We start from the raw sequence: 24,186 nt of genomic DNA, 5'->3' as shown, positions 1-24,186 counted from the left end.
TTTGGACGTCCGAAGGGCACTTGCCTATTATGTCTCAAGGACTAAAGACTTTAGGAAGTCTCCTAGGCTGTTTCTTTGCTTCTATGGTCAGCAAAAGGGTTCAGCTGCTTCGTCGTCCTCTCTTTCTAGATGGTTGGTCTCCACTATTTCGTTGGCCTATGAACTACAACACAGACCTATTCCTGAGGGTCTTAAAGCCCATTCAACTAGGGCTGTGGCCACGTCTACAGCTTTGCTGCGAGGAGTCGATATTCAAGAAATTTGCAGATCGGCTACCTGGTCTAATGTGTCCACGTTTGTCACCCATTACAAGTTGGACCTTCGGGCCAAGAATGAGACCAAGTTTGGAAGGGCTGTCCTTACGTCATTGCTACAATGACGGCCCACCATCCAGTAAGTTTGCTTGCTAATCACCCACTAGTGTGGATTCATGGAGAACCACGTTGAAGAAGGACAGGTTACTTACCTGTAAACATGGTTCTTCAAGTGGATTCTCCATGAATACACACGTCCCGCCCGGCCTCCCCACATGTCCGTCATTGGAATCGAGTCCCAACTCTTCTTTGTGGCGGGCATATGGAACTGAGCCGTTGGCGGGCTAGACATGCGCGGTAAGGGGTAGCCTAAAACATTGTTACTTTTCTCTTACAGCTCTAGAAAATTCCGAGAGGCCAGCGCAGGCGCTGTCTAAACCCACTAGTGTGTATTCATGGAGAATCCACTTGAAGAACCATGTTTACAGGTAAGTAACCTGTCCTTCTGCTTCATTGACTACGCAAAAACCTTTGACTGTGTGGACCATAGCAAACTATGGCAAGTCCTTAAAGAAATGGGAGTGCCTGACCACTTTATATATCTCCTGGGAAATCTGTATGTGGGACAGGAAGCAACAGTTAGAACTGGATATGGAACAACTGATTGGTTCAAAATTGGGAAAGGAGTAGGACAAGGCTGTATATTGTCCCCCTGCTTATTTAACTTATATGCAGAATACATCATGTGAAAGGCAGGACTGGATGATCCCAAGCCGGAATTAAGATTGCCGGAAGAAATATCAACTGCCTCTGATATTCAAATGATGCCACTCTGATGGCAGAAAGTGAGGAGGAATTAAAGAACCTCTAAAGGAGGGTGAAAGAGGAGAGTACCAAAATGGTCTGAAGCTCAACATTAAAAAAAAAACTAAAATCATGGCCACTGGTCCCATCACCTGGCAAATAGAAGGTTAAGACATGGAGGCAGTGACAGATTTTACTTTCTTGGGCTCCATGATCACTGCAGATGGTGACAGCATCCACGAAATTAAAAGACACCTGCTTTTCGGGAGGGAAGCGATGACAACCCTAGACAGCATCTTAAAAAGCAGAAACATCACCTTGCCGACAAAGGTCCGCATAGTCAAAGCTATGGTTTTTCCAGTAGCGATGTATGGAAGTGAGAGCTGGACCATAAAGAAAGCTGATCGCCGAAGAATGGATGCTTTTGAATTGTGGTGCTGGAGGAGGCTCTTGAGAGTACCCTGGGCTGCAAGGAGAACAAACCTATCCATTCTGAAGGAAATCAACCCTGAGTGCTCACTGGAAGGACAGATCCAGAAGCTGAGGCTCCAATACTTTGGCCGTCTCATGAGAAGAGAAGACTCCTTGGAAAAGACCCTGATGTTGGGAAAGTATGAGGGCAAGAGGAGAAGGGGATGACAGAGGACGAGATGGCTGGACAGTGTCATCGAAGCTACCAACATGAATTTGACCAAAGTCTGGGAGGCAGTGGAAGACAGCGGGGCCTGGTCCATGGGGTCACGAAGAGTCGGTCACGACTTAACAATTAAACAACAACAACAACAAGCTGGGATGTTTAGCATGTATACTTTACTGAAACAGCGACGTCTATGGCTCGGGCATGTCATGAGAATGGCTGACAGTCAGATTCCAAAAGATCTTCTGTATTTGAATTAGCGCAGGGAAAGTGCCTCAGACAGAGACCACAGCTGCGATCCAAGGATATCTGCAAGCTGGAATGGACCCCAACAGATGGGAAACCTTGACATCTGAGCATTCAGCCTAGAGGCAGATGGTACAGCATGGCCGCTCCCAATTGGAAGAGACCCCTGTTCAGCAGGCCGAGGCAAAGAGGCCGTCCCAAAACCAGCAAAGTCAGAGAGCTGGACAGGGGACAGATTGTAATTGTCTTCAGTGTGGAAGGCATTGTCACTCTCGAATTGGCCTTCTCAGCCACACTAGATGCTGTTCCAAGACCTCTATTCAGAGCACGTTACCATAGTCTCTTGAGACTGAAGGATGCCTTCTACTTAATGATGTAAGGCACCTTGGGCCCTTTTTAAGGAGAACAGTGGAGTAAAATTGTTTTGAATAAAGAGATACATTTAAATAAATAAATACATATTTTGAAATATGATGTGTTTTTGCAAAAACATGTGATGAGTGGACCAATAATATATCCCCATCCCTATTTCATGTCTGTCACATGTACCTTGAAACAGCTAGGGGGAAAAAGATGGCCTTGAACTATGACTGCACTGTCAGGGGAACAGACACAACTGTAGGTTGGCAGTGAGCTATGTGCTATGCATAGGCCATTTGTAACTCTACCAGATTGGTTGACCCCCTCCAGTGTAGCTCCCAGAAGTGCAATTGTACCTTGAAACAAAGGTACACATGGATCTTATTTTCAAATAAAAACAAAAGCAGCTTTTTGACTCTGCTGCTTTTCCACCAAATTCATTGGTAGAAGAACAGTGCAGCCTCTGATGAGTTTCAGGGAAGCCCCCCCCCCAGGTAGTTGCTTACCTCGGCTATACAGAAGTCACAGGAGGAGGTATAAGGTGTTAACGAAAAGATAGAGCAATCTTGTTATAATACAGCTTGCCCTGCTTACGAAAGGACAGAGGAATTTGATCTGCAAATAGAGATTTCAGACTGAGACCCAGAGAGCTACTTGAGTTAGGTACATGGGCTTCGGTACATTCAGCGAGGTACTTTGTTCCACCCTAGTCCCATAAACATTACTGACCAGGAGGGAGGGCTAATATACCAGAAACTCAGTCTAACCCTTTCTTAGGACATGTACTGTCAGCTACCTAGGATGTGTCATTGTGCACACATAATTTTGTTTATTGTTTTAAAAAAAACCCAGGGAATATTCAAATTATTCAAATATATTTAAATGTTTTAAAATATCTTTATTTTCTGTTGTACAGGTAGGAAAACTAATTGAGCTTCTGGCAGGAAAAGCTGGTGTCCTGGATGGTAGATTTCACTATGGAACAGCATTTGGAGGCAGTAAAGTAAAGGATGTATGTGAAGATCTCATTCGTTATGGCTATAATTACTTGGGAAAGGACTATGTAACATCTGGCATAACTGGGTAAGTTTCAACTGCAGTATACATTTCCCTGTTTTTAAGACATTATTTTTGACTTTAAGGCATATTCGTATGGTTAATGGGGCATAATTTGAATGCTATATGTGATTTAAAACAAAAACCTACCCTGAAGCATCAAACAAAATTAAACAGCCAGCTTCTTCCATTTTGCTTTCTTGTTTTGTTTTTTAATGTTCTGAACAGGTTTGGCAGAGGTTCTGTGTGCTCTTAGAATAAAATTAACAGCCTTACACGGAATACAGTAGTTCAAAATATGGTTGTGGAGGCAGGTGCTCTTCAATTGGGACTTTTTCTGAGCGGCTTTTGTCGATTATGGAGTCAGTCTGGCATAGTTGCCTGATCTGTTAACTTCCTGCTGTGTTGATCTTCCTGTCTTCAGAGATGGGGAGTTCAAAGGAATATGAGATGGCTTAAGAACAGGCCAAGGCCATATGGCCCAACATGTCTGCGTTTTTAAAATGTATCTTAATCCTACCTTTCTATTTTTCCCCCCTTGTTCCCTCCCTCTGCGTTCCGTACACCAACCTATTGTGGCCCACTAACTTCTTCCATCTGTTTGATTTATAAAGCTTTTATAAACTACCTTTTGTTTTACCTTCAGCCTGCTTTGCTATCTTTACTAAGGATGGAGAAAATAATGCGCTCTGAATAACTTTGTAAATATAACTCCTTTTGAGAAGTTTGTTGGAGTGTGAAAATGTTTTCTCGTGCCCACCAATGTGCTTTTCATCTTTAATTGGCCTGCATTTGCTGGGGCATCTGAAGCTGCTTCCTCTCTCTCTCTTTCTCTCTCCATTGATTTCAGTCACAGGAATGCTCTTGTAAGTTGATCTTGCAAGAAAAATTGTAACACACAGCAGTGGTTTTATAAGTATTTCTCTCAAGGTTTCAGGAGTAGCTTGGTATGTCAACTTATGAAACTGAATTGACTGAAGAGAATGGCTTGTAGAAACATCCCCATGATTTGAGATTCCAACTGCAAAGTAGCTGCCCTGAACATTGTACTACTGGGGTGAAATCAATCATTTTCAGGATAAGTAGTGGTGGCAACAAAGTAAATGCTTCTGCTGTCCCCATAAGTTAGTTAAAGGATCTTTGATCCATAAAAGTCTGTGAAGCATGTGGTGCTTCATGGAGCTAAATGGAAAAATAGAAGCCTCTGTTATCACAGAAGAATAAATGAGAGGGAAAAATACTTCAAATCCTGCAGCACTTTTTTGACCATAGTCAAGGCCAGAGTAAATTGACTTGCCTCTTCTCTTCTTCTCTTTCTAATATATTCTCTTCCACCATATCGGCTAAATTTCCTTCACTTTCTGTCCACTTGGCCCTTTCTTTTGCATCAGTAACTACAGAGGCCTTAGCAGGAATATCTAGCATGTAAATTAAGAACCAGTTTTCATGTTTTAAAAATATATTTATTTGGGATATATGCTGATTGTAAAGAAAATAGCCTGATTTGTCACAGATCTGAGTCGTACACATCTTTGTGCCCTTAGCTCAACAACTTGCTATAAAAAGATGCACATATACATTCTGGTTTTTTGTAAAGGTAACTCCTATTAACTTTTTTTATTTCTTGGGAGAATTAGATGAAATATGTAGGTTATCTGCCTCCCAGGGGGAGGGTGTCAATCTTACCAAATTACAGAACATAAGGCATATTAGTATGGTGCGGGAGCATCCTTTGTGTTACATAACAGCACTGATGTTACCTGTCTGTCATGGGTTTGGAGGGAAAGTTCCATCCTATGGGGAGTGGAAGGCGGGACATCAGGAGGAGGGGCTGGACTGTATAAATATGTGATGCCTGTGTGGTGAAGAGTAGAAGCTAGGAGATACTGTGAGACACTGGGATGTGACGAAGCAGCAGCTGGGAAGAAGAAGCTGTTGTGGGAGTCTGTGTGTCAGACAGGGTACTTCTGTGTGTCAGAGTACCAACCTGATAGGTTCAGGTGTCTGTTGGTTAGCCAGAACTGATAGGTTCAGGGTCTGTGCTTTAAGTTAAGGGTTCTGGGTGAACCAAACTGTATGCTTGTATGAGTGAGAATAAGCCACGTTACTTTATTTTATTCACCTGATTGTTTTATTTACCCTGTTTGTATTTAAAATAAACCTTATTCTTTTGTTGTTTAAAAATCCATCCCTGGTCTGTGTGACTTATTATAGGGAATGGTTGGTGGCAGCTTAGTAACTGTGTGATAGATCCCAGTAGGTCTGGGTTTGTCACATTGATTGGTGTCCAGCGTGTGGGATACGACTGGTCCAGTTGTCCAGTGGTCCAGCAAAGCCTTGGCAGGTGTGCCCAGAGCAAGGGGGGTCTAGTCAGGGACAGTCTGAGGCGCGTAGGTAATCTTCTAGGTGTACCTCACGGGGAGGTGCACTAGTAGAAGAACGTGCCAACTGGGGAGACTTAGATTAAGGTGCTCTGAGGCAGCCTGATTTTGGCGGGAAAACGCTGAGGCAAAACTGCGTAGCAACAGCGAGCTAGCTTGCCAGCTGAGAGGCCCAGCAGAGGGGGGTAGGCTCTGACTCGATACTGTTGCAAGTAGTGCTGAAGAACAGCAGCAATCTCTAGGGAGAGCTGGTTCTGAGGCAAGAAGGAAAAAAGTGGTCGTTTTATTTTGAGGCTTGACTTTTTAAAGCAGCCTGTTCTGAGGGGAGATTATGCCCTTGACTCGAAGCAAGATAGCAGACATGAGTGAAGTGAAAGACCCCCAGATTGACCAAGGTTCTGAGGATGAATTTGGCTCAGTGCAAGGTGACAGCACAGGAGAGCAAGACCCAGAACTCAGAAAAATACTCATAGCCCAACAGCATGAACTGAGGGTGAGGGAAATGGAGGAAAGGGAAAGAGAGAAACAGCGGCAATTTGAATTAGAGAGAGAGAGAATGGCGTTTGAATTAAAGAGATTGGAACTGATGAACCAGAACAATAATAATAATAGGGATTCTGAGGGGGGCCAACTGTCTAAGGCTGACCTGAAGAAATTCCCTGTGTACCACAAGGGAGATTGTCCCGAGGTGTTCTTTTCCTTAGTGGAAAGAGCGTTTGTGGACTTCTCAGTGAGGGAAACTGAGAAGATGACCATCATGCGGTCTTTAATCAGTGGTAGCCTGGCTGAGGTTTATGCCGAGATGCCTGAGGAACGGATGAAAGATTTCGCAGAGTTTAAAAAACTGGTGTTTGCAAGACATGGGATAAATGCAGAGCAGCTGAGACAAAGGTTCAGGTCCCTCACCAAGAAGCCAGAACAGACTTTTACCCAAGTGGGGGCCCAATTGGTGAGGCTGCTTGAGAAATGGCTGTCGCAGGAGGGAACAGAGACCTATGAACAGCTTAAAGACTTGATAGCCCTGGAACAGTTCTATTCAGTCCTGCATGGGGAATTGAAATTCCAGGTGAGGGAAAGGAAACCGAAATCTGTGGCAGCAGCCGCAGAGATCGCGGATTTTATCTCCCAAATAAGAAAGCCCTTGGGTGAGGGGAAATCTGTAGGTAAACCCAAAGAAACCTACAGCAAGTACTCTCAGGGACCAGGGAAAAGCCAGCAAGGGGGAGGGGCCCATGGTGAAGGGAAGCCCTCAGGCATGAAACCAAGCCCTCAGAATTTGGAGGGAAAACCCAAACAAGAGGAGAGAGAATCAAAATACACTAGAAAATGCTATTTCTGTCAGGGAAAGGGTCATCTGATCTCAGAGTGTGAGAAATTGAAGCAGCTAAAAGGAATGGTGCCTCAGAATTCTAGTGGGACCAAGCCAAAAGCTGTGTTCTGTGTCCAGAAAGAGCAAGGCTCAGTGTCACAGAGGGAGCCTGTTGCCATAGCTACTCAGTCTGGAACAGCTACCTCTGCTGATCAGGCTGAGGAAAATGGTCCTCTGGTGGAGGTAAAGCGCTGCTTGCTGATAAAAACAGATTCTCAGTTGTTTGAGACAGCAGGGGTGGACGTAGGAATACTTGACCGTCAGTATAGGGGGCTGCGGGACACTTGTTCCCAGGTAACCCTGTGCCATCCAGATATCATCCCTAGGGAGTTTATAATCCCAAATGAGAGCATGAAGGTGGCAGGGATTGAGGGGCAGGTAATCTCTCTGCCAGTAGCTGAGGTACCTGTCAACTTTCAAGGCTGGAGGGGAGCTTGGCGCCTAGCAATTTCATCGACTCTGCCAGCAGCCGTGCTCGTGGGAAATGACCTGGCTGAACATGTGAAACGGGTGCTAGTGATTACACGCTCACAAGCCACCACAGGGACAGTTCAGGGGGGTAATGATGAGCCAGAGACGGAAGCAGAGGGGAGTTCAGAAGCTGTGGTGGAAACCTTAACCACAGACAGCAGATTTGGACAGGAGCAGAAGGCAGACGCCACTCTCCAAAAGTGTTTTGAACAGGTGACTGACGCCCAGCTAGCACCTGAAACCCCAGTGAGATTTCTGGAGAAAAAGGGGATTCTGTATAGAGAGACCCTGAGGAATATCTCAAAAGGGGGAGATGGGATCAGGAGTCAGCTAGTGGTACCTGAAAAGTATCGCCCCATGATCTTACAAAGGGGTCACTCTGACATGTTTGCTGCACACTTAGGAGTGAACAAAACACAGCAGAGAATCACACAGAATTTCTACTGGCCTGACATAGGGAAGCAGATCAGGGAGTTCTGTAAACAATGTGATGTGTGTCAAAGGCAGGGGAATAACCGCGACAGGACCAAAGCAAAGTTGTGCCCTTTGCCTGTGATTGACACTCCGTTCAAATGCATAGGGGTGGATATTGTGGGACCTTTGCCCAAGGCCACAAAGAGGGGGAATAGGTTCATACTAACAATTGTGGACCATGCCACAAGGTATCCTGAAGCCATACCCTTGACAAACATCGAAACTAACACAGTGGCCGATGCTTTGGTGGGGTACATGTCCAGGATGGGATTTGCCTCAGAGATAATCACAGATTTGGGCACATCGTTCACGTCAAAGCTCATGAAACGCTTATGGCAAATCTGTGGAATTAAGCACAAGGAAACCACTGCCTATCATCCGGAAAGTAATGGGTTAACTGAGAAGTTCAATGGGACTCTGATGCGCATGATAAGGGCTTACTTGGCAGAGAATCCAAACAATTGGGACCAGAAGCTGCAATCCCTTTTGTTTGCTTATCGATCAGTGCCACAAGCCAGTACCGGGTTCAGTCCATTCGAACTTTTATTTGGGAGAAGGGTGAAAGGGCCCCTTGATTTGATCAAACAAAATTGGGAGCAGATCACCCAGGATGACCCACAAGACGTTGTGACTTACATAGACACCTTGATGAATGACCTAAAGCGAAATCTAGAGCTGGCAGCAGAAAACCTGCAAGCGCAGAAGATCAAACAGAAAACATGGTATGACCGCAAAGCTAGAGAGAGGCACTTTGACCCAGGGGAGGAGGTGCTTTGGCTTAGGCCCTGCAGAGAGAATAAGCTGCAGCTCAAATGGGCAGGACCATATAGGGTCATTTCCAAGATGTCAGACCTGAACTACCTAATAGAGCAAGAGGAGAACCAAGCAAGGAGGGTGGTTCACGTGAATGCCCTAAAACCCTACTACAGAGGGGAACAGAGGGTTTTATTCGCGATAAAAGCAGCTGAGAGTGAGGAAGCTGAATTACCCTTCTGGGAGGGTAGAGGGGAAGTAAAATACAACCCAGAGGAGGTAAAGATCAGTCCTGCACTCACCCAAGACCAGCAGCAAGAATTAAAAATGCTGCTTAGTAAATATCAACAGGTGTTTTCCAACAAGCCGGGGATAGTGAAGGGAGTGATGCATCGGATCCATACAGGGGATGCACCCCCGCAGGCAGTATCCCCATACCGAGTAACGGGACCCTATAGGGACAAGGTGCGGAAGGAGCTGGACGAAATGCTGAGGGAGAACATAATCGTCCCCTCTTCTAGTCCTTGGTCCTCTCCAATAGTCCTTGTGGACAAGCCTGATGGGAGCATTAGGTTTTGTGTTGATTACAGGAAATTAAACCGTGTAACCACTCCTGATGCCTACCCAATGCCCAGGCTAGACAACCTGATTGAAACCATAGGGGGTTGTCGGTTCATCTCATCATTGGACCTGGTAAAGGGATATTGGCAATTAAGAATTGATCCCAGGGATCAAGAAAAGACTGCCTTTTGCAGCCCTTTTGGTCTCTATGAGTTTCGAGTCCTGAGCTTTGGTCTCAGAAATGCACCAGCCACATTCCAAAGGCTGATGGACCAGACCTTGGCAGGGCTCAGTGACTTTACAGTGGCCTACATTGATGACATAGGGATCTTCAGTAATACCTGGGAAGATCACCTGATACACCTGGAGTTAGTGCTGCAGAGGTTAAGTGCAGCAGGGCTAACAGTAAAGGCCAGCAAGTGTCAGCTGGGTAGCCCAGAAATAAAATACTTAGGTCACATGGTAGGGGGAGGAATGATAAAACCCCTGGAGGCCAAAATAGAAGCTGTTCGAGATTGGCCTAGGCCCACCACCAAGAGAAAAGTCAAATCATTTCTTGGGTTGGTGGGCTACTACAGAAAGTTCATCCCGAGGTTTAGCGAGATTGCGGCTCCGCTGACCGATCTGACGAGGAAGAAGGCTGATGACCGCATCCCGTGGACCAGCGACTGTGAGGCGGCGTTCCAGAGGTTGAAGGAGGCGTTAATCAACTATCCTGTCCTGCGTGCTCCAGACTTCGACCGGGAGTTTATCATCTACACCGACGCGTCTAACAGCGGGGTAGGAGCAGTTCTGTGCCAGGAGGATGAGAATGGTGACCAGCATCCAGTGTCCTACCTGAGTAGGAAACTTCAAAAAGGTGAGAGACATTTGGCAACCGTGGAGAAGGAGTGTCTGGCCATAGTCTACGCGATCCAGAAGGCCAAGCCTTACATCTGGGGAAGACATTTTATTCTGTGTACTGACCATTCACCATTGCAATGGTTAAAGACGATGAAAACCCACAATAGCAAACTTATGAGGTGGGCTTTGAACTTACAGGACTATGACTTTGAAGTGAAGGTGGTCAGAGGGTCAGTGAACTGTGTTGCTGACGCCTTATCAAGAAGACCTGAAGACTGAAGACGGCGAAAGAACATGGACTATATGTATATAATGAAAACAAAAAGTTAAAATGTACCTGGTTTTGAATTTGGTTGGTATTAATAAAGGTAAATTGATGTACTGTATATGGTAAAATGTTTAAATGCATATTTGCTATGGTTAACTTGGAGTGTAAGTATATGTAAGTATTATATGGTATGTATAAATGTTGTTGTGTATTTTATGCAGGTTGTTTTTTTGGTGAAAAGCACTTTTAGCTTTCCCCCTACAAAACAACTTTTAAAGAGGGGAGGTGTTACATAACAGCACTGATGTTACCTGTCTGTCATGGGTTTGGAGGGAAAGTTCCATCCTATGGGGAGTGGAAGGCGGGACATCAGGAGGAGGGGCTGGACTGTATAAATATGTGATGCCTGTGTGGTGAAGAGTAGAAGCTAGGAGATACTGTGAGACACTGGGATGTGACGAAGCAGCAGCTGGGAAGAAGAAGCTGTTGTGGGAGTCTGTGTGTCAGACAGGGTACTTCTGTGTGTCAGAGTACCAACCTGATAGGTTCAGGTGTCTGTTGGTTAGCCAGAACTGATAGGTTCAGGGTCTGTGCTTTAAGTTAAGGGTTCTGGGTGAACCAAACTGTATGCTTGTATGAGTGAGAATAAGCCACGTTACTTTATTTTATTCACCTGATTGTTTTATTTACCCTGTTTGTATTTAAAATAAACCTTATTCTTTTGTTGTTTAAAAATCCATCCCTGGTCTGTGTGACTTATTATAGGGAATGGTTGGTGGCAGCTTAGTAACTGTGTGATAGATCCCAGTAGGTCTGGGTTTGTCACACTTTGTAGTTCCAAAAAGGATTCATTTATTCTTTTAGACCGGTGATGGTGAACCTATGGCACACGTGCCACAGCGGGCACACGAAGTCCTTTCTTCTGGCACGCGGCAAACCTTTTGAAGTGGCTGCAGCTGGGATTCCCCCTTTCTCTTCCTGTTCTGGGTCCTTTAACTTTCCATCCGTCCCCATGATTCCCCCTTTAACTTCCTGTCTGTCCCCATGATTCCCCCTTTAACTTCCTGTCCGTCCCCATGATTCCCCCTGAAACTGCCACTTCCTGTTCCGGTTCTGGTCTTCCAGGAGCACGGCAGCCACTGGTTTCTTCCCCACCCCCTCATTTTGGGCACATGAGCCGAAAAAGGTTTGCCTCCACTGTCTTAGACTTTTGTTAATTACTATGAAAAAGACATAAAATAAATATGGCCCTGGTTAAGAACCCTGCCAAATGTGAGAAGGTTAAATACAGAATTTGGGATAGAATTGTAGTGTTTGAATTTGAGTGGGAGACCGATTTGCTTCCTTTTTCCCCTCTGTCTTTGGCAATGTTTTTAAAAATGCCTGTCTGGTGGTACTCCAAGACAAGAAACTTTCAGAAACGTAGAAGAAGATGTGCAGGAGCTAGAGTTACAATGAATTAAGATTAGATTTACGATTTCTTTTTCATGCTCTTTTGGCACCAAAGGCACAGAAATTGCATCATATTAGGGATGGGTAGTAGATGTGGAGCACAAAATAGCAGAAGCAAAAGGTTGTGAACATCTAGGATTTCCAAGTAAGCATTCCATGAGGCATCCTCCCAGATCCCGAAGACTGCACCACACCAGTCCTATAATTCCTTCTCTTGGGAAAGAAGGCAGCAAAAAGCACAGAGCAGTGATCAGTCCTGCACAGTATGATCTCAGCATCTCTTTCTCAAAGTTCTGTGACTGGAAAACAATAGCAAAACCATTCACCATGATTAGAAACTAGAGCTGCAAGTTCCAAAACTGCAGCTGTGCCCCTTACTCTCCATTTCTCTTCACCCAGCTTGTGTTGTGAAGGAAATGTAGACACTTTTGAAGACATACAGTTTGTGCCCCTCTAAATCCAAATTGCTTCAGGGTATTGCGATTCAGTTTGTTTCATTTTGAACAGCACCTCAAGAGCAGCACAATTTGGTTCTTGATCTTTGACTTAATTAAATTTGAAGCACACATCTAAAATCTGCATTCTACTACCAACATACCAAACATTTTGTTTCCACCTAATGAAAGTAAACTTTTCTAGTTTGCCTAGAAATTTAGAAATATTGAACTATAGAGCTAGAAGGGACCTCAAGTGTCATCAAGTCCAACCCCTTGCCAAAGAAGAAAGTATGCAGCTAAAAACAAGTTGTTGTTTATAGTTTTGTGAGAGTAATTGCTGGGGGAAATCATAGTGAAGGAGAAAGGAGCAGCAGGGGAAAGACGGAAGGACAAAATTATCCAGCATATTGGTTTTTACATTCCTACACATAAGACTGTATTGTTGTTGATCATACGACAAATCTTTTATGGAGACACTTTAGACACTCCCTCTTTAAAAAAAAGAACACATTCAAAATTTAGACAGTGCAACAAAAGGTCCAGGGCCTAGTTGTAAGAAAAGAAGTAGTTCGTATAATACTCTGCTCAGTTGTAAATGAATGTAGTTTAGCAGGTTTGCGCAGTAGTTTAGGAAAGATATGAAAAAGAAGTATAAATGGGAACAGTGATTGAAATAGATGGTTTAAATCAGCTTAGTTTACTGCATCTTCATTTAAAGCATTCCATCATGCAGGTCAAACTTAGCCCTTTTTATGCATCAGTCAAACAGGGCTTTCACTCAAATAAACCGTATGCACAATGTAAACTGTAGCATAAGATTCTTTGTTGGCTTGGCTGTTGTGACAACAGACTCACCTCTCTGAAAGGAACTATTTGGATTTTTTTTCTCTCTCTCAGGGAGCCCTTGGAAGCCTATATCTATTTTGGGCCAGTTTATTATCAGAAGCTAAAACACATGGTGTTGGATAAGATGCATGCACGAGCTCGAGGACCAAGAGCAGTCCTAACCAGGTATGGCAGAAACAGGAACACAGAGTTACAATCTAACATCAATATATCTGTGAAGATTCTCAATCATCCAGGTGAGACAATCTGGAAGTTGAGTCATGGTAGCTGGACTTCTTTCTTATTAGATCGAAACGTTTCGCTACTTGTCCAGGTAGCTTTTTCAGACTGAAGAAGCTACTTGCATGAGCAGCAAAACATTTCATCCTAATATGAAAGAAGTCCAGTTGCCATGACTCAGCTTCCAGATAATTTAATATCAAGTTACATTTTGGTTTAATATAATTTGTTTTTTTAAACTGGTATGCTGCTACATAGGTTTACCTAGAGTGGCAAAGAGTTTCCAATTCCAACTGTAGTTTGAAACAGTTATGCAGAGGCCATGGGGCTACTTCTTGTTGTTTTTCTTAACTTTAATATATGGTACATCTCAGAAATTATGCATGTATGTTTGTGTGTGTTCCAGTCTCCACCAAATCGAGAAATCTGAAGTGTAACACAATCAGTAAAATCACATTAAAAGAACCTAAATGATACAGATACTTTAAAATAAATAAAACGTTTTGAAAACACTTCAAAACAGTTTAGCAGTTTAAAACAATTAATGTGAAGTCTACCAAAAGAGGAGATTAAAGACCAAGCCATGATATCTTCTTTTGCACAAATATTAATTAATGAATAGCATGTAACCCATCTTCTTTTTCTTCTTCACTTTCTCTTCTCACTATAAACTCAGTGAATGGGGACCATGAAGAAACATGAACCTCCTCTTAAAATTGAATGTGTCTGCTCTTAGGCCAGCCTTATTCCTTTAGGATCATTTTGGCACTGCTGCATGCTTAACTGGGATTTAAGTTGCTTCTCTAACATACTGATGTGATTGTGTGGAGGGAGAACTTTCTCCATTGCAGTAGATAACATCCTGAGTGGGTCTGTGTGTTTGTTTGAAAGGCAACCTACAGAAGGCCGATCCCGTGATGGAGGCTTACGTCTGGGCGAAATGGAGCGAGATTGCCTGATTGGTTATGGAGCCAGCATGCTTTTGTTGGAAAGACTTATGATTTCAAGTGATGCATTTGAAGTGGATGTATGTGGCCAATGTGGATTGCTAGGCTATTCCGGATGGTAAGCAGTTTTTTTTTTTTAGATGTTTCTTTTGGATTTAAACACAAACTTCTGTGTTCTTTATTTTTTTTTCTTTTTTAAAAAAATATTAGTTGAAACTTTGTGTAAAAAATGCAAATATAATTTATCATTCGTAGTTTTATGTATCTTTATACATTTCATTGTATATACATAACCCACAACATGGTGCTTTCACACACTTTATTCTTTCAGTGTCATCTACATTATAAAGGATGTTTCTAATGCCGAACAGGAATCAAGAAATCTCTTTACAATGTCTTTTAAAAAAATAATTTCTTCCAGTATTGATGTGATCTCTATGTTTTTGTTATGAAGCCAAACTCAAAGATTATTTAAAGTCCTTCTCCTCAGGGTTTTAGTAAAGTTTTTGTAGTGCCTGTAGAGCTGCTGGATTATGTCTTCACAGGACAAAAATAATTTAAAAAGCTACTGGACTCTCCCCTGTGTTCTTGGCAGAAGATTATCTAGTTCTCTGGAGATTTTCCAACCCTTTAGTTTTTAAAAAAAAAACACCTACTGTCTAAACGTAGGCAAACAAAAAGCGTTCATCAGCTGAGTGTAGGAATTGAGACAAAGATGTGATTTCATGTATCACTCATGTTACAAATGGCTGACTTATCACACTGTTTTCAGAAGAGAGAAGACCAGCTGTGTCAATGTCCTTTTCTCATCTAAGATCCAAATTAGACCACACTGAAAAGGCTGGCAGAAGAACTCTGCAGAACTGTACCTTTTGTTCAGTCCCTTTGAGTCTCACAGAGCAAAAGTAAAGAAGAAGGATGTAATAAAGATTTGTGAGGGGAAGAAGAGAAGATTCCTCCCCACCCTTCCCCACCACCCACCACCCCCAAGTTTGGCTTGTAGAATCAAACCATACTTACCTGTTTCCTGTGGTTTGTTTTGTTTCTGTTTTTGTTTCATTAGTTTCCGGGGTATTCTGTGTTTGTTTGTTTTGCTTTCATTCTTATGTTGTTAATTCTTTAACCTTTTTTCTCCAAGAATCAGAAAATATCTACAGAATGCTCTTTGCACTGGGCAAGGGCCTAACTCCTGTTGGTTTGAATTTGCCAGAAAAACTTCATTCAGTCTCCACTCTTTTAAGCTTATAAATTATTGCTTGCCAATTAAAAGCAAAAAAAATTCCATTAGTCACTGGTATAGAATATGTGTAGAAATCCTGACTGCCAAAGGGAAGGGCATCTGAAGTAGAATATTGGGAAATGATATAGCTTCAGTTAGAGATAGGAAAAGCCATTTGCTCTAGGATAAAACCCTACACATGACCCAGGAAAAGCAAAGGACAAAGGCAGTAGCAGTTGGGAAATAAACTGAAAGAGGATAAGTGAAGTGAGAAAGTTAAGAATCCAGAGGTAGCTGAAAGGAGGAAAACTTGCATATCATGTCCCCGATTTCTGAACTTAATCAGCACCTAAAGAATGTACCAACATGGCTAAGCTATTGGTCAGCACACTTCAGAGAGAAAAACCCTTTAGCCTCCATCTTCTAGACCTAAGGGTATAGCCTTTCCCTAAGCTTTTTTGAGAAAGACTCTTTCACTTCTCCTGTCCCTCTGCCTTGTGAAAACATGAAGACTATCATCCTTCAGGGCCAGAGCCCCTGAAACATCTGGGCCAGCCAGCCAACCCTCTAAAAGGCCTCATGAAGATGCAGTCCCTTGTTGGGATGAGAACTCTGCCAGTGAGGATAGACTGCAGTTATCTCCCACAGTGTTCTGTCTGGGGTTCTGACAACTGTTTACCTTGCTGTGATTTGTCTTTTATGGATTTGACCCTGCTTTACTGGACTTGACTCCTTTCTAACTGATATGGAACCACACTCAATGAGGGCTTCTGCTGTAGAGTGCTCTTCCTGAGCATTTTCCCAAGCCAAGTCATTGGACTGCAGACTAGGAACGCAGGGATCCGATACATATAGCTGTATCTGGGTAGTGGGTAACATAATTGGAAGAAAGTAGCAGCTGTTTTCACTTTGGTAGAATCATAATAATGTTCCATCAAGTCAGTTCTGGTTTATGGTGATCTTTTTCAGGGGTAGACAATACTCAGAAGTTATTTACCACTCTCTTCTTCTGGGGTCGTCCTGGAACTGTGCAGCTTGCCTAAGATCACACAGGCTGGCTCTTCTGGGATTCACAGTGGAGAATTGAACTCCCAACCTTTGGCTCTACAGCCAGATACCTAACTCAAACCCATCCATGAAGTGTGGTGTCCTTTCTTAAAATATATGCAGTTTCTACGGTTGGAATTGCATTTGAGGAAACTGTTGACAGCAAAGAAACAGCCATGAGGCACACTCAACTACCGTCCCTAATTTCAGACTTGAGAAGCTAATTCCACATATAAGTAAAATAAGATTTAATAATTAAATTCCTGTTGCACAGCTGTGTCAGCAAAATTAAAAGAGCAGAACTCAGAAGGGCAAATTCTCAGCCAATTAACAGGTAACTGCTTGGATCTCTGTCATGCACCAAGTCACAATGAGGAATGAAAGCAGGGACTTGTTGATTGGTGGCAAGTTGTGTTGTGTTCCATTCTGCTGGCATAAGTGCACAACAGAATTTGGGCCAACTTCTGTAAATACAGTATTATGCCACTCTTCAGTTTCTTTCTTTATTTATTTGTTCGTTTATTTATTTATTTTTTAATGTGAAAATAGAACACTCTGAGGTCTTCAACTTTGTCTTTATTTCCCCCCCCCCGTGGCTATTTGTAGTGACTAATTACCCCTGGGTACATGTAAGCCATAAAAGTTAGGCTTAAGTATGGCATCGGTTTATTTATCAAATGCAAAGACACTTCCGAGGGCAATTGGACATGGAAACAGAAAATTCTGCATCCCAAATTACTGTAATCATGTGGTTCAATATATACACATATTTGTTCACAGTTATCCAGATATATCAGTGGATATTTGGCAAGGTATGGTTGAGTAGCAAAACCAATTAACTGAAGGAGGAACGGGTAACAGAACTAATGTAGAGCCATGAAAGTAAAGGTTGCAGGGGACGTGTGTATAGCTGTGGAAGGATGCACAAGGACTGTCCCCTGAGCTTTTGATTTTGAAGCCTCATGTTGACATTACTGTTTCTGCTTACAGGCATATATGTCCATAACAATAGTAACCAGAAACCTGAGTATTATTTCTTAAATGCTGAGCTAATTTTTGTCTATGATTGGATTTCACGAAAAGTTTTGCTAGCTGTGAAGAACTGTTAGCGATTTGCTAATCTTGTAGAACTACTGGTGTTGCCATGGTCACTTTGCGGTTGGGGTGAAATGCAATTTAAAGGTAGGGGGAATCTGAAGAATGACATTTGACAATTGAGTTTGTAGAAATTTTACAAAAGTTGTTTAAAATCAGTGAGTTATGCTATATAAATGCTGTAATGATGTTTAAGGGATATAATTCTGGTCTTACAGAGTCTGTTGAGGGAGCATAACCTATAATTGGATATCTTATCCAGTTATTAGGTGATTATGTGCTCTCTCTGTCAATAGTGAGAGCCAAGCAGCCCTTTAATGAGCAACACAATAGAAGCTAGGCAATTACAGCAGCACCAGACCTCTCAAATGGGCTTTGCCAGTAATTCCAGTGTTAGTGAGGAACTACTATATAAACAAGCTTCTTGCAGCACATGGCTCTGAAAACAGAAAGTGCCTGTCTGGGTTGAATGGTAAACCAGATAGTATTGCTCGTGCAGTTTGACATTGAATTATTAACTTCAGTTAAACTGGGATTCCTGAAATGAGAAAAATGTTTGGAATAGTCTTGGAATACACAGGTGAATAGTCCAAAATCAGGTGGATTTTGTCTTATTCAGAATTCTCACCAATGGCAAGATTTACTTTCCAAGCCTCCTTGAGTCCTTTTTAAGGAGAAAGGTGGGACAGAAATATTTTAAATACATCAGTAATAAGTTATGTTGCTTTCCTGATGTATGTTCCAACTGCACAGTAAATTATAGATAAACTGTTAAGCATGGCACAGTTCTTTCAGAGTGTTTAAAACTGTATGTGCAGAGTAAAGCTTGCCTGTTAAATGGTTGCCACAACATTCTAATATCTTAATTTAAGTCGAATTCTGATTTCAGAGATTTGGAAGTTACCAGGATTTCTGTGAATCCTTTGGTTCAGCCCTTTAATTCCTTAATTTATTGTAACTTAGCCTAGATTTAGCTGCTCCAATACAAATCCTTCTATTTACTTCTTCGTTATCTGGCTTTGTATGAAATTATAGTTTACAAGCTCTGTGTGGAAGAAATATCTTGCCCTACACTCTGTAAAAGCATCATGCATATAAACAGTGGTCTATAAATAGTAGCAAAACAGGAAAAGGACTTGGATGAACACTTTCACACACACACACTTTGCAGATACCTGAAGTTGACTCCTTCCTGACCCTCCATTCATATATGGAGTCTTCCAGTGGCAGGGTGGAAAGGGGTATTATAAGGTAATTTTGGAATCTAGTCCAATATAAGCAAATTTCCTCTACAGTTTGGGGCCTGGGCATTTTGCAGCAAAGTTCAGGATTTGACTGTGTGTGGACTGCAGGAGGGGGAATGATGATGGTTGACATTGTTTATCCTATACTTCATACTTGATTTTGTTTAAAAAAGCATTGCTGCCCACTGAGGAAAACAGAGCAGCTGCCAATTATCTCTAACATTCTGTAGGACACATCTCACTCCAATATGCCTCACAGTCTTTGTGGATCAGTTACAGAATGCTGCCATCAAAGACAGAGCCATCTTGGGTTTAACAGCATGTTCAGGCACATCTTGGATTTGGGCTAGCAGGACTTCCAGGAGAACTACTGTTCTGGAAGCAGATGGTCCCTGAAGCAGTTTGAATGTGATGCCTAATGGCGAGATCCTGATCTCGCTGCACAGGTTGAGGAGTACATGATATCCAAACAAACCTTGCGTAATATGACTGTTTAAAAAATAATTACTAAATTCACATGTTAGGTCCTCATAAAGCCAATGGGCAGTTGAATTAGTGAGCTCTGCTTCCTGGCATTTTGTAGGAAAGCCTACTAATTGTAGCTGTGTGTGTGTGTGTGTGTGCATTTTAACCTATTGTTGTTTTTCCTTTCTATTGCAGCAAGTACAGGTTGGGCCATTCATTCAGCTCACAAATTAGAGCGAGGGGAGAATCTCATTCTTCACCTCTACGTTGGAACATCACAATTAACATTTCTCTACCACTGACTGGGTGTTTCCTTGGTAATATAGGGCAGCTAGTTACAGAGGCTCACAGCGCAGTTAAGTGAGCCTCTATGTCAGCAGATCAGTTTGCATTAAACCTCTACCCACAGACTTGTCAACAGTAGAGGTGAGGAGGGAGAAATGCATTATGCAAAATGGCCCTTCTTTGTATGCTAGAACTGGCCTACTAATCAATAACATATTACTTGAGTTTTTGGGGGGTTGTTATTTTTGGATTGGGGAGACTTTTATATATATATTTACACTAAAAGGGGCTGCTATCAATGGCACTAATTGCCTCACTAATGACATAACGAACCCAAATTCACAATATGCCAAGACCATATCAGCACCTGGCTTTGTCAGGATGTCCAACACTTTGGCTGGACTTACCATTGTTCTCTAACCAGATGTTGCTTTTTCCAGTGTTCCAATGAGTATAGGGCTGTGTAACATCTCTTGGAGGCATTATGGGGAAGTTTAAGTGGCATCTTGTTGATTATCAAACATAATTCATAATCCTGTTGCCAAGGGTTATGGTTGGGACACCAACATAGAAAAGTGCCCACCGGAGGGCACTATATCAAGAGGCATCTTAAACCTAAAGCCCACCTTGCTAACACACCAGTTTTTGGCCACTACTTGCCTCTTTTATTCTGTTTCCAGGCAGAAACACTTCGGAGTTCTTATATACAGTTTTAGCTAATTAGAAACTGAAGATTTGGAATGCCTGTGGTTGGCTGTCTGATAATTCTTGAAAGGCTGAATTCTAAAGAAGGGATTAGATGCCAAATATTCATTTGTGTATATTGTATAGCATTCACTTTAAACGTCCAGAGTGTACGGACATGTGCATGTTATGATCTGCTTGCAGTAGTGACATTTAAGGGATGATCAGTTAAATTGATGAGATAGAACAGAATGTTCCTTCCACTCTAAGAGTAAAGTTGGTGGAACGTTTATAGTCAAACACCTATGTGGGAAAGGAAAGTTGAAATTGGATATGGAATTTCACTAACCCAACAAATAGATTTTTAGTTGTCATAAATTGGCATGTGCTTTTATTATGAAAAAGTGTATTTAGGGATATTCCTCTGAAAATGGCTGAAATCCTGTAGCCAAATTTCTAAAAAATCACAGCTGCCGATGACATCATCAGTCTCACACACAGAGTAAGTTACAGCAATTTCAGCCATAATGGCATGAATTGGAAACAGATGTTGTGAAAGCAGAGAAGGTATGTACATATTTCTGTACGCAGCTTCAAAAATACCACTTATATAAACATTTACAGAGGAAAAACACTATCATGGAAGTGGAGAAGAGAATTGTAGGCGTCTTGTTTGACTAGAGTAATACCCTGTTCCTTATTTCCATTGGTAATCAAACTCCTGTCTGTGAGAGAATAGTGCAGGAGTGTTTCTTTCATTTGCATCATCCACTGTAAGAACAGTTTCCATGGTTTAACCCTTTATCAGATGCTGCCCTGAAGGACCTGGATCTGTATGTGAATTCTAATCATCCACGCACATGCTTTATATCAGCCTTCTCAGATGTAGTGTCGTTCTACAGCTCTCTTGTCCTTTACGATTATGATGGCTTTCTAGTTAAGGATGGTAGAAATTATAGTCCAAAACATTTGTTAGGCGCTGTGTTGGGGAAGGTTGCCTGTGGTGAACACAGGTGTGTAACTTTGAACAGAGGGTTAAAGAAAACATGGATACTTTGGGACCAGATTCATCCTGTGGGCTGTTGGTGTCACTGAAGCAGGTATATTAATCCATCCTTTAAGCTCTGCCTTCTGGATCATTTCCAAGCATAATTCAATGTTACTGTTAACTTTCAAAGCCCAATAGGACTTGGGACCTAAATACCTTAACACCTGTTCCTGTATCAAGTTCTTCCTATCCCATGAGTCATCAGCCAAGGTTTTCTTCCAGCTGTTCCTCCTGCCACAGGTGGTGGCAGGTGATAATTGAGGAAGGAGCTTGTTAGGGGAGGTGGCCCATTTATTTGACTCCTTGAGATGCTCACCTGGCACTTCTTCTATGACCTTTTTGTCTCCATGCAAATGCTTTTTTTCTTTGGAAATTTTCTGTCATTACCTCTTTCACCTGCTGCTTTATGATTGATGTTATTATGATCAAGGCATTGCACTGGTTTTGTTTTTATGTTTCAGAATTATTTGCCTGAATGTCACTATAAGACACTAAATAAATTAATGCCTCTTACTTTCTTACTAACAGAAATGTAAACTGTTTTTTTTCCTTTTCCCTAGGTGCCATTACTGCAAATCCTCATGTCACGTGTCTTCACTACGCATACCATATGCCTGTAAACTTTTATTCCAAGAACTCCAATCTATGAACATTATACCCAGATTAAAATTGGCCAAATACAATGAATAAACGATGGAGGAGCAAAGAGAAAAAATAAGAAGAGGAAACGTAATCGGAAAGAGCTTAAGTGACAACAGAACTGATAAAACCAAATAGGCCCCTAATTCCTTATTGGTTTTCTCTTCCCTCTTTGACTGGGAGACAATGCTAAGAGAACATTAGAAGCCACTACCACAAAGACTCAAGCTGTGTTTATCTGTGGCAGTAAGTTAGATGCCCCCATTCACCAAGACTGCTACTTCAGCTCAGACCTCAGCTTCCCCTTGAAATGCAGGGAAGCACTGAAGATCAGACGTGCTTAGTGGATTTCTTTCTTTATCAATAAACCACTTAAATATGTACATACATTAAGAGTGGTAACGTGGTACTGAAATCAGTGGGGTTTCAAGGAATTGTTTTGTACAGCCTAAACTGATACATTTTGACTGAAGCATACTATAAACTAACTGCAGCTGTTTCTGTTTTGTTTTTTAATATTATTGATTAGGACCGACCAGATAAGCAGGATATAAATAAAATAAATAAATAAATAAATGGAAAAACAAATTTAAAATGTTATTTACATTTTTCTGATTTTTTTAAATTACCCAACCCTGTATTAAGCTGTGGCATAACACTATTAAAAAGTCCTATCCATTTTAAAATGTTGAATAGCAGTCATGATAAAATCTAAAAGCCAAATACTGTAGGTATTACCTTGATACCTTCATTGCCGTTCTAAAAACAGACAAAAGTATAAAGTTGTGTGTCTTACCTAAAGATTCCTTCATCATGTATGATGCTGCAAAATAATGGTGAAAGGGGATGAGGAAAGAGAGAGACAAAAAAGAACATGTTGGTAACTTAAACCCAACACATTGTGACATTTCAAAGACCAGCAGGTTTGTTTTCAGTGTGAGTTATTATGGATCAAGATCCACTTCTTCAGATACAAGGAGTGCAAATACATGTCCTCTATATTTCTACATATATTGTTATTACCAGATGAGGTTACAGATAATAGATATGGTGACAATGCTTTGTTAACACAGAAATGGACTATCTTGCTGTTAATGCATTGTGTTAGCAGCCCCTAGCCAGGATGATGAACTGCATTCCATGTAGACTTGGCTTTCAGGAATGCCAAGAGTTGTTTCTGGAGCAGAGGTGAGAGTCTGTCAAAAGAGAGTCTGTCAGATATTACATAAAACTGGGTTATGAATATATGTAATGTTCTGAGAAGCCTTGATCTCTATTTAGAGATGCACTAGAACTTGTTTATGTAGGGGCCTAAATAGAAATCAAGCCTCCTTGGCACCCTACGTATCTGAATGGGCTGTAGCGCACATCTTCACATTGGAAAATATCTGTGAAGTCCTGTAAGAACAAAATACTTTTTGAGGAGAACAAACATATAAGGAAAACTTGCACATAGAAGGGTATTTGGAACATGATCAGCAATATGTGACTGTTCAGTAATTAGGTATCTGCATAGCCAGAGGTTGGGAGTTTGATTCCCCACTGTGCCTTCTTGACAGGGCCTAGACTTATCCCTTTCAGTTCTGAAGTTGTTCACAAGCTAATGCCACAAGCTTTCAAGCAAGGATAGTAGAATATTCAGAGGTACAGCTGGGCTTCTGTTGAATTACTTTTCAGTGATCCCTGATGAAGATGCAACGATCTGAAGAATGCCTCTTGTGATACTAGCACAATGAGGTGGGCTAGGCAAAGTTTGCCACAGAATTTTTATTTCCCATTCCAGCTTTTTATCACTTTGTGCTGCAGTGTCCAGGGAAAGCAATTTACCAGAAGTGTTATTCATTGTGAAGGTCACTACAGTGTAAGTCCAGCTGAGATGCTGAATGCATTTCACTTCCCACCCTAGTCAAAGTCTCCCCCGCCTTTGCTGCTATAAGTTATATCTACCTTATAAATTATTTTCCAAAGAGGTGACCTAACTATGCAAGCAGAGCTTTTTATTTGTCTAGGTTATTGCATTAGAATAAAGACATGGCTAGCATTCTTGAGTTTCAATGACCATAAAGGCTGACAATTTAGACA

The 24,186-nt window shown here is 41.9% G+C and overlaps 1 protein-coding gene across 2 annotated transcripts in view; it reads left to right on the top strand.

Annotated features, from left to right (window-relative positions):
- Nucleotides 1–22,704, top strand: part of POLR3B (RNA polymerase III subunit B) — an 88,991-nt gene extending 66,287 nt beyond the window's left edge. For both annotated transcript variants that reach the window (XM_078376207.1, XM_020803636.3), the window contains 4 exons: nucleotides 3,218–3,384; nucleotides 13,264–13,377; nucleotides 14,323–14,496; nucleotides 22,026–22,704. In XM_078376207.1, the coding sequence (XP_078232333.1) occupies nucleotides 3,218–3,384; nucleotides 13,264–13,377; nucleotides 14,323–14,496; nucleotides 22,026–22,155 (585 nt within the window). In that variant the 3' untranslated portion in view covers nucleotides 22,156–22,704. The remainder of the gene's footprint in view (nucleotides 1–3,217; nucleotides 3,385–13,263; nucleotides 13,378–14,322; nucleotides 14,497–22,025) is intronic.
- The last annotated feature ends 1,482 nt before the right edge of the window (nucleotides 22,705–24,186 follow it).

This window comes from Pogona vitticeps, chromosome 5, assembly GCF_051106095.1.
Source record: "Pogona vitticeps strain Pit_001003342236 chromosome 5, PviZW2.1, whole genome shotgun sequence".
NCBI classification, from domain to species: domain Eukaryota; kingdom Metazoa; phylum Chordata; class Lepidosauria; order Squamata; family Agamidae; genus Pogona; species Pogona vitticeps.
This window is presented reverse-complemented; position numbering and strand designations above follow the sequence as displayed.